This window comes from Lampetra planeri, chromosome 19, assembly GCF_965212315.1.
Source record: "Lampetra planeri chromosome 19, kcLamPlan1.2.h2, whole genome shotgun sequence".
Classification (NCBI taxonomy): domain Eukaryota; kingdom Metazoa; phylum Chordata; class Hyperoartia; order Petromyzontiformes; family Petromyzontidae; genus Lampetra; species Lampetra planeri.
This window is the reverse complement of record NC_136125.1, coordinates 434,417-445,179: the sequence shown is the minus strand read 5'-3', so window position 1 is coordinate 445,179 and position 10,763 is coordinate 434,417. Positions and strand designations below refer to the sequence as shown.

The 10,763-nt window shown below is 48.5% G+C and overlaps 1 protein-coding gene across 2 annotated transcripts in view; it reads left to right on the top strand.

Annotated features, from left to right (window-relative positions):
• The first annotated feature begins 4,819 nt into the window (after positions 1-4,819).
• LOC144723938 (magnesium transporter NIPA1-like) overlaps positions 4,820-10,763 on the top strand; it is a 12,664-nt gene continuing 6,720 nt past the window's right edge. The window contains exons 1-4 of one of the 2 annotated variants that reach the window (XM_078602717.1): positions 4,820-5,681; positions 6,669-6,791; positions 9,241-9,288; positions 10,086-10,176. In XM_078602717.1, coding sequence (XP_078458843.1) covers positions 6,677-6,791; positions 9,241-9,288; positions 10,086-10,176 — 254 coding nt within the window. In that variant the 5' untranslated portion in view covers positions 4,820-5,681; positions 6,669-6,676. The other variant, XM_078602718.1, reaches the window with a different exon arrangement.

The following is a 10,763-nucleotide window of genomic DNA, read 5'->3' as shown; positions in this document are numbered from 1 at the left end:
CGTAAAAAAATATTAAATATGCCTCCAGCTAAACTTTTTTCTTAAACCCAACATTAAATTATATACTGCATTACTATACACCACCCTATACCTTAAACTATACATTGTAATATTACACTATGTATTATTCTACCCACCCTACTGTATACCACACTGCTGTATATTCACTATACAATTACGATACTATATATTACCTTATACATTATATTGAACATTACACTTTTATACTATTTATTATTATACAATCTGCTATACACTATACCATTGACCGTCGCGTGAAAGGTACTAAGAGGAAGCAACGAAATATGTCAATGGGAGAGTGGTGGTAGGAGACTTGCAGCGGAGCAAAGACTCCATTCCCTGCGGAGAATACAAAAGATATATAGTCAATGCCAGTGAGTAGACTGCAGTCTGAAAGTCACCGTAAACGTGAACACAATTAGTTAAGATCCAAAATGGTTTATTACGGCCTTGCAATGATTGCTGAGCCAGAATCCATCTTCTCGGTTGAAATTGTCTCTGTGTTTGTATATGTGGATCGCCTCATGAACAAATCTCTCATGGTAGCCAGATGGTTTACAAAACTTGGCGTTTATGCACTGGACACTTTTCAATTAACAAAATAAAATATCCGCGTGAACGGAAGTTCACAACGCACGCGCTACCACGAGATCAGCAAACAAGAAGCCAGCCGGGAGGCTGCGTCGTCATCCATCCACGACAGTGTAACAGTAACGCCTCCACATCGCCTTGCCAGTCATTCTAACATGCAGCAGATCTTTTAGCGAGTTCCCTGAAATGGTTAGTTATTTTTGGTTTAAATTCATTATTCAATCTTTGTAATTGACATAGATTCACTCACACTAGCAAAGACAAAGATCCCCTGTATCTCACGAACAGACTTCTGGGACAAGTGCTGTCTACGAGCAGCGACAAAAGCCGGAATGGCTTACAAGGTGGCCAGAACCACGCTCCGCCGCTTTTGTCTCCCCAGTGGCGATGTTTACACAAACTTGATTTGGAGCTTTCGTGACTGCAGGAATTACTCTTCGGTTCTTTCGGTAAAGTCACCTAGAAAGAAAATGTATCTTCTTGGTTCTTTCGGTAAAGTCACGTAGAATGGAAATAATATAAATAATAAAAATAAAACATAATAAAATAATTCTCACGACGTTTCGGCCACAACGCAAGCAGCCGTCCTCAGGTGGAGAACAGGTCTGTCGAGAAGACAGAGTCTGAATGACACACCCCAGGCTTGGAGTGTATATTTAAGCTGGGATGGAGGGGGGAAGAGCGCCTTGACAAAATAATTTGCATATCCAGAGGAATTTAGCATATTTATGGGAAATGCAGATATGCGATTAGTACTACTTGTGAAATGCATAGGAGGTTTGGCGGGGGGTTTAAAGTCATTATGCCCGTGCATTATGCAGGATTAGCAGCATCAAAGGGAGGGGATAGGGGTAACATTAATAAAGGGAAGGAATGTTAATAGTATGTAGCTGCAGTAACTAAACCACCACGTAAACAACTAAAGTATAAACTACATGGTATCATCAGTATACTAAATATACTCTCCATTAAGCTGAGATACTAACAGTAAGTAATAGATTACAATTCTATGTCGCAAAAAATATAATATGCTTCCAGCTAAACTTTATTCTCTTACATCACACGGGTCTACACCGTATATACTGCCATAAACAAACCCAACATTAAATGATATACTGTATTACTATATACCACTCTATACCTTATACATTGTAATATTACACTATGTATTATTCTACCCACCCTACTGTATATCACACTGCTGTATATTCACTATACAAGGTGCTCTTCCCCCCTCCATCCCAGCTTAAATATACGCTCCAAGCCTGGGGTGTGTCATTCAGACTATGTCTTCTCGACAGACCTGTTCTCCACCTGAGGACGGCTGCTTGCGTTGTGGCCGAAACGTCGTGAGAATTATTTTATTATGTTTTATTTTTATTATTTGATTATTTCCATTCTACGTGACTTTACCGAAAGAACCAAGAAAATGAATCCCTGCAGTCAGGAAAGCTTTTAATCTAAAAAAAGAAGAAAATGTAATTAAATGATAATATACGACGCTTCGATTGCAACACAAGCAATCATCGTCATGTACGAATAAAAGAGAAAACAAACCTAGTAAACTTAGCAATATAATGCAATACAACACAGAGAGTCGGCTAACACAACAGTCAACACCCTACCTGGTTGATTACGTTCTTCCAAAGATTGCTAAATTTGAGAGAGAGAGAAAACACAGACGCGGAGACACATAGACAGACACATAAGCAGAGAGATAACACAGACACACAGAGACAGACACACACATAGGCACACAGAAACAACGCCTCTGTGTCGAGGCCTTAAATAGAGAGAGAGGGGGGCAGAGAGAGGGGGTAGAAAAAATTTACCCGTAAAAACAAAGTTTTTCACTATAAATCCTTAATATGCGTGGCGGCGAGAGTCCTCTCGTCCTCTGGCTTGAGATGGCTGCCACCTATGGGTCAGATGATTGCCTGCCACCATTAAGCAATTGGTAATTAAATATAAAAAAAATCCTAAAAAGTGTAAAGTTATGGAAAATTTTTTTCACGAAAATCAATTGTCACGCACAACGAGTCTGTGTGCAAAATGTCAGCTCGATTGGATCACGGGAAGTGGGTTAAAAAACGACCGAAAGATTTGCACGGTCGTAAGAACGCAAGCAAGCAAGCAAGTGAACTTAATATAAAGGATTAAAAAATGAGCCTGTCAATGAGAGATTTGGAGCCTTCGTGACTGCAGGAAATACTCGAGCGATAACACAAAGACAGATAGAGAGAAAATGCACTTAATCAAACAAGCTTAGTAAAATTTCATCGTCGTATGCTATTATTTAATTTTCTTTCTACGTGACTTTGCCGAAATAACCAAATAGATGTTTATACAGTGCAGCAGTTAACATTTTTAGGCTAAGTCGACCTAGGGGAGGCCCAGGACCGGTTCAAATAATCGTGACTGGTGTTGGCCGTGAGCAGGAATCGAACTCTGGTTGTCGGGTTTGTAGCGCAGCGTAGCACTAACCGTTCGCTACACCACACAACTTGATGACAAAATATGCAGAACTAAAAGGCGAAATTGACCACCGAAAGAACCAAAGAGTATGGATTCCTGCAGTCACGAAAGCTTCAAATCAAGATTGACCACAACAGTTTCCCATTCGTCACCGCCTCTTCCGCACTGTATTCACTGCACTGCAGGTCACGAAAACACACCCACTCATTCACTCACCCACTCGCTCACCCACCCGCTCACTCACCCACTCGCTCGCTCGCTCGCTCACCCACTCGCCCGCCCACTCACTCACTCACCCACCCACTCACTCACCCACTCACCCACCCACCCACTCACTCACTCACTCACCCACCCACCCACCAACCCACTCACCCACCCACTAACCCACTCACACACCCACCCACTCACTCACCCACCCACCCACTCACCCACCCACCAACCCACTCACCAACCCACCCAACCACCCACCAACCCACCCACCAACCCACTCACCCACCCACTCACCTACTCACTCACCCACCCACCCACTCAACCACTCACCCACCCCCCACCCACTCAGCCACCAACCCACTCACCCACCCACCCACTCACCCACCCATCCACCCACTCACTCACCCACCCACCCACCCACTCACTCACACACCCACCCACTCACCCACCCACTCACCCACCCACTCACCCACTCACCCATCAACCCACCCACCCACTCACCAACCTACCCACTCACCAACCCAACCAACCCACCCACCAACCAACAAACCCACCCACCCACCAACCCACCCACCCACTCACCAAACCACTCACCAAACCACCCACCCACCAACCCACCCACCTACTCACCCACCCACCCACTCACCAACCCAACCACCCACCAACCCACCCACCCACCAACCCACTCACCCACCCACCCACCAACCCACTCACCAACCCACCCAACCACCCACCAACCCACTCACCCACCCACTCACGCACTCACTCACCCACCCACCCACCCACTCACCCACCCACCCACCCATCCACCCACTCACCCACCCATCCACCCACTCACTCACTCACTCACCAACCCACCCACCCAACCCACCCACCCACCAACCCACCCACTCACCAAACCACTCACAAAACCACCCACCCACCAACCCACCCACCTACTCACCCACCCACCCACTCACCAACCCACCCACCCACCAACCCACTCACCAACCCACCCACTCACCCACCAACCTACCCACTCACCCACCCACCCACCCACTCACCCACCCACCCACTCACTCACCAACCCACCCACTCACCAACCCACCCACCCAACCCACCTACCAACCCACCCACCCACCTACCCACCCACCCACTCACCCACCCACTCACCCACCCACTCACCAAACCACTCACAAAACCACCCACCCACCAACCCACCCACCCACTCACCCACCCACCCACCCACCAACCCACCAACCCGCCCACCAACCCACCCACTCACCCACCCACCCACCAACCCACCCACCCACTCACCCACCCACCCACCAACCAACCCACCCACCCACCCACTCACCAACCCACCCACTCACCCACCCACTCACCAACCCACCCACTCACCCACCCACTCACCCACCCACTCACCAACCCATCAACCCACCCACTCAACCACTCACCCACCCACTCACCCACCCACTCATCCACCCACCCACCCATCCACTCACCCACTCACTCACCGCACTGCAGGTCACCTCACATCTATTTCCGCCTCTTCCCTTGCACTGCCCAACTTTAAAATTCAATCCCCATCACCTTTTTTCCAAGCTCTTTTAATAACGATCTTGGCTCAATTCACTAAACGCGTTACACGCTTACCCATTCCAACTCGGGCAGTACTGTTTATTGACGTTAATAGGCATTTGAGCCCGGTGTTGAGCCACTGTGTTTTGTTATCATCCATGATGAATGGAATGTCGGTGACAGGTGCCTTAAACCTCGCGCAGGGGAGCACCACAATCTCAAACCACGGGCATCCTGGAATTGTACCGATTTCCGTTCGGATGGCAGGAAATCCTTTGTTACAGCAAACTGCACTGGGTCGATAGATGTAGGCTGAGAGAAATATGGATTCGGTCTTGCAGTGGGAAAGGCGGCAACATTAGTCTACGGGGATTCATGAGTGGGCAGGAGTCTAAATAAATGGATGCGTATGAGTCTACGTGAAGTTTCGTGCTGTACTTTAATGTACTGTAGAATGAGGCATATATTGTCTACTCAAAGTTTAACACGTCGGCTTTCGCGACCAATACTATTCGTAATGAACGTGTTGGCACGGCGCCCGATGATTGCTGGATGTAATTACCAACGATGCACACCGCAACGACATTGACCCTTCTGCGAAAACTTGACCGGAGCCTCCTGAAATCGAGTCTTCAGACTTTCCTGGGTAACCGAACGTGACCCTAAGTAAGAGGAATACGAAATTGGCTGCGTGCTTGATGCTGGAGAGATCAGGGGTCTGGGCGAGACCATCCTGGCCCTGCCCACCCCCCACCACCTCCCGTGGAGTGGTTTGCCCCGCGCGGCTGGGGCGGGTGCGGAAGCGCGCTGCGTGTGCCGGCTTGGTGAGTCAACGGCGACTGCCCCACTCATTCATTCTTCACTCATTCAGTCTTCACTCATTCAGTCTTCACTCAGTCATGTAGACTTTTACCCATTCATGGAGACTCCTGCATATTCACTGAGACATTCTTCACAATGTTGTGATCCACCGGCCACTGCGTGCAAAGTTATTGATCGCAGGCGGGCGCCACCCAAGACAAAGTTCCCCCGGGTAGCCTTTAACAAACTGTTGGGGCAAGTGCTGTTAGCGAGCACCTATTCAGGCCGGGACGGCACACGAGTGAGTGTGAGCGGGAATCGAACTCGGGTGGCCGGGGTTTGGTAAGCGCCGTGAGCCGCCCGCTTCGCCACCGCTCCCGCCGCCTCGCACGGGCGTCAGTTCACTCCTCGCTCGAGGAAAGTGCCGAGCCCTGCAGCGCGATCCCGCGGGGGGAGCCCTGAGCCAGAGGTCTCTGTCCTGAGCGCGACCACTCGGGTCGAGAGGTCGCCGCGGGGACGTGACCTCGCCCCGCCACGCGCACGCGGCTCGCGGTCTGAGGCGCCACGGGACATGCACCGTGCATGGCACCACCGCTGGCACCGCAGCCACCACCAACCGGGACCCTCTGGGGAATCTCTCGCCCTGACGAGGAACCGAGCAGATGACCCCGATCGCCTCTGCTCTCGGATCCAACGCTGCACAGCGACGTGCGCTGCTTGTACTAAAGCTCTCGGCCTATCTCCAGATGTCCGGCACTAACGAGCGAATGTCGTGTCGGACCACCGATTCAAAAATCGAGTTCGGAGAAGATATGGCCGCACATTCGCTTCTTCGAGCTGGCAGTCTGGAAATCGATTTGATTTCTGCCCATAAGTGTTGTTTGGGGTTAGACCGCATAACTAATATTGTAATAATATTGGATCCATAATAATGGATACAATATTGGTCATGCGATGGATAATATTGGTCGTGAAAGCCGACGTTTTAAATTGGTTTCTGCCATTCACAGAGACGGAGATGGAGGAGGCGACGGCCTCAACGCTCGGAGTGGCCGTGGCGCTCGCGTGCAGCCTCCTCAACGGAACCTCCTTCGTGGTGCAGAAGATGGGTATTGGGCGGGCGCAGAGGGCAGGTGCGGGGCATTCACTCGACGCATGCACCGCCAACGCAGCGCATGCATCGCTAACTCAACACACCACAAACACAACACACACACCACTAACTCAACACACACCACAAACACAACACACACACCACTAACTCAACACACACCACAAACACAAGACACACACACCACCAACTCAACACACACACACCGCTAACTCAACACTCACCACAAACACAACACACACACCACTAACTCAACACACACCACAAACACAACACACACACACCACTAACTCAACACACACACACCGCTAACTCAACACACACCACAAACACAACACACACACCACTAACTCAACACACACCACAAACACAACACACACACACCACTAACTCAACACACACACACCGCTAACTCAACACACACCACAAACACAACACACACACACCACTAACTCAACACACACCACAAACGCAACACATACACCACTAACGCAACACACACCACAAACACAACAGACACACCACTAACTCAACACACACCACAAACACAACAAACACACCACTAACTCAACACACACCACAAACACAACACACACACCACTAACGCAACACACACCACAAACACAACACACACACCACTAACTCAACACACACCACAAACACAACACACACACCACTAACTCAACACACACCACAAACACAACACACACACACCACTAACTCAACACACACACACACCGCTAACTCAACACACACCACAAACACAACACACACACCACTAACTCAACACACACCACAAACACAACACATTCACCATTAACGCAACACACACCACAAACACAACAGACACACCACTAACTCAACACACACCACAAACACAACACACACACCACTAACTCAACACACACCACAAACACAACACACACACCACTAACTCAACACACACCACAAACACAACACACACACCACTAACGCAACACACACCACAAACACAACACACACACCACTAACTCAACACACACCACAAACACAACACACCCCACTAACTCAACACACACCACAAACACAACACACACACACCGCTAACTCAACACACACACCACTAACTCAACACACACCACAAACACAACACACACACCACTAACTCAACACACACACACACCGCTAACTCAACACACACACCGCTCACGCAACACACACACACCGCTAACTCAACACACGCACCACTAACTCAATGTGCACACCGCTACCTCAATGTGCACACCGCTAACTCAATGTGCACACCGCTAACTCAATGTGCACACCACTAACTCAATGCACACACCACAAACTCAACAAACACACACTGCTAACTCAACACACACACCGCTAACTCAACACACAAACACCACTTACTCAACACTCCACTAACTCAACAAACCACGTCTTCTTGGTTCTTTCGGTAAAGTCTCACTATGTGAGAATTGTTTTATTATGTTTTATTTTTATTATTTTATTACTTCCCTTCTACGTGACTTTACCGAAAGAACCAAGAAGATGAATCCCTGCAGTCACGAAAGCTTTAAATCGAAATTCAACAAACCACGATCATGGCTTGTTACATGGATAGTTTTCATTCGCTCTCAGAGTGAACTTCATTCGCTCTCAGAGTGAACTTCATTTGCTCTCAGAGTGAACTTCATTCGCTCTCAGAGTGAACTTCATTCGCTCTCAGAGTGAACTTCATTCGCTCTCAGAGTGAACTTCATTCGCTCTCAGAGTGAACTTCATTCGCTCTCAGAGTGAACTTCATTCGCTCTCAGAGTGAACTTCATTCGCTCTCAGAGTGAACTTCATTCGCTCTCAGAGTGAACTTCATTCGCTCTCAGAGTGAACTTCATTTGCTCTCAGAGTGAACTTCATTCGCTCTCAGAGTGAACTTCATTCGCTCTCAGGGTGAACTTCATTCGCTCTCAGAGTGAACTTCATTCGCTCTCAGAGTGAACTTCATTCGCTCTCAGAGTGAACTTCATTCGCTCTCAGAGTGAACTTCATTCGCTCTCAGAGTGAACTTCCTGCGAGAAACAAGATTCCCCAAGCTCTGTAGTCCTATCTTTCGATTTTTGGTCAACTCCATTCATTAGTGTTTATATATGTAGCATGAAACCGGAATACCCGGAGAAACCCCACGTGTGCAAGGTTAGTAACACTCATTCCCTGTCCAGATGGAATACAGATAGCGATGAATCCACTTGCGGTACTGCCCATACCCTGCCAAGCCAGGAGGTGGCGACCTCGCTGTCCAGCGGCTTTGGGAGTTTCACCAATTATCGTGTGATCCACCCAACCCCTTATCTCCACACAGCACTGGATCACAGGCCACGTGCAGAAATGTAGCAAACACAGCTCAAGGTGCAACTTCAGATATCATTAATTTCATAATCTACGTATAAAATGCACCCTCCTCACTTGTGCCGCTGTCTTATTTGCAGGTCGCTCTTGCCTCAGGGAATGGCTGTGGTGGGTCGGCACTCTTACAAGTGAGGGCGACACAACCCACCACAGAGACACCCGACACTGCTTCTTATGTTAAACATTACGTGAACATTCATTTTCACAAACATCCAAATGTTTTTTGACGTGTTTAAGGTGCAACACTTGTTTTCTGTGCACTTTTTAACTATTTTGTCGATGCGCATCTACGTTCGTGTGGGGAGCAGCGGCATGGCGTTTTGCTGTACTCCCGATATAAATGAACTGACCCACAGCTTGGGTTTCCACTTGTCCCGGTTCAACTCGGACAGCTGACAACCCAGGTTTGACCCAGACAGTGCGGGAATTGGCATCTGTGTACGGGTGGCAGGAATTAACAAGCCCAGACGCACTAATGACTGCCCGGTTCTTAATGACCTAGGCTGACTGCGGCGTATGTCCGAGTTTGGTCTGTGGAATAGCCCTTACCCAATAACACCTGTTCAAGTAACCCTCAGCGCTGTAGCTGGCTAAATGTTTCGGGGTTTTTTCTTCTCTCTTCATAAAAGTACGAACTAGAACCGCATGTAATGTTGAGACTTTCAAAGTAGAGGAGTCTAAGGGCGAAGCAGGAGAGTTGTGGCCTGAGCGTGGGGTGGTTGAACAGCGAGGATAACTGAAATGCAATAACTTGTTTATATTAAACTTTGAAGAATTATAGGCACTGTGTGAAAATAAAATGGGCTTATCCACCTTGAAAAAGGACGTTTGCAGATACAAAATTAAGCTTTCGATTAATAACGAGTTTTGTGTATAAATTAAAAATGAATGTTTAACGTGAACATTGACTCAACTTTATTTTCAGTGGCACTGGGCCAAGCAGGGAACTTTGTTGCCTACAACCTGGCTCCAGCAACACTTGTGACACCCCTGGGTGCCTTTGGGATCCCATTCGGGTAAACATTTACCATCTTTTGTCTGTCACTGAAATATCACGGCGCTAATCGCACGTTCCCGTTCTGGCTGCCATCTCCGCTCGTCTGTGGTCTCCCGCGGCAGCGAAATATTTTCTCTTTCTTGAGAGCGAACGAAAATCAGTGCACATTGTTCACTCGTGTAGTTTATTTTACAGTAGCAGTGACAATGTAGTTCACATTAATGGTGGTGAAGATGGTGGAATTCATATTGTGGTGTTGATGATGCCCATAGTTGTGATGTCAAATCGCTGCAGTTCCTTCTGCCACTGTCACTGCTGCGTGTGCTGCTGCCACTGTCACTGCTGCATGTGGTGTTGTCACTGTCACTGCTGCGTGTGCTGCTGTCACTGTCACTGCTGCATGTGGTGCTGTCACTGCTGCGTGTGGTGTTGCCACTGTCACTGCTGCGTGTGCTGCTGCCACTGTCACTGCTGCGTGTGGTGTTGTCACTGTCACTGCTGCGTGTGCTGCTGTCACTGTCACTGCTGCGTGTGGTGTTGCCACTGTCACTGTTGCGTGTGCTGCTGCCACTGTCACTGCTGCGTGTGGTGTTGTCACTGCTGCGT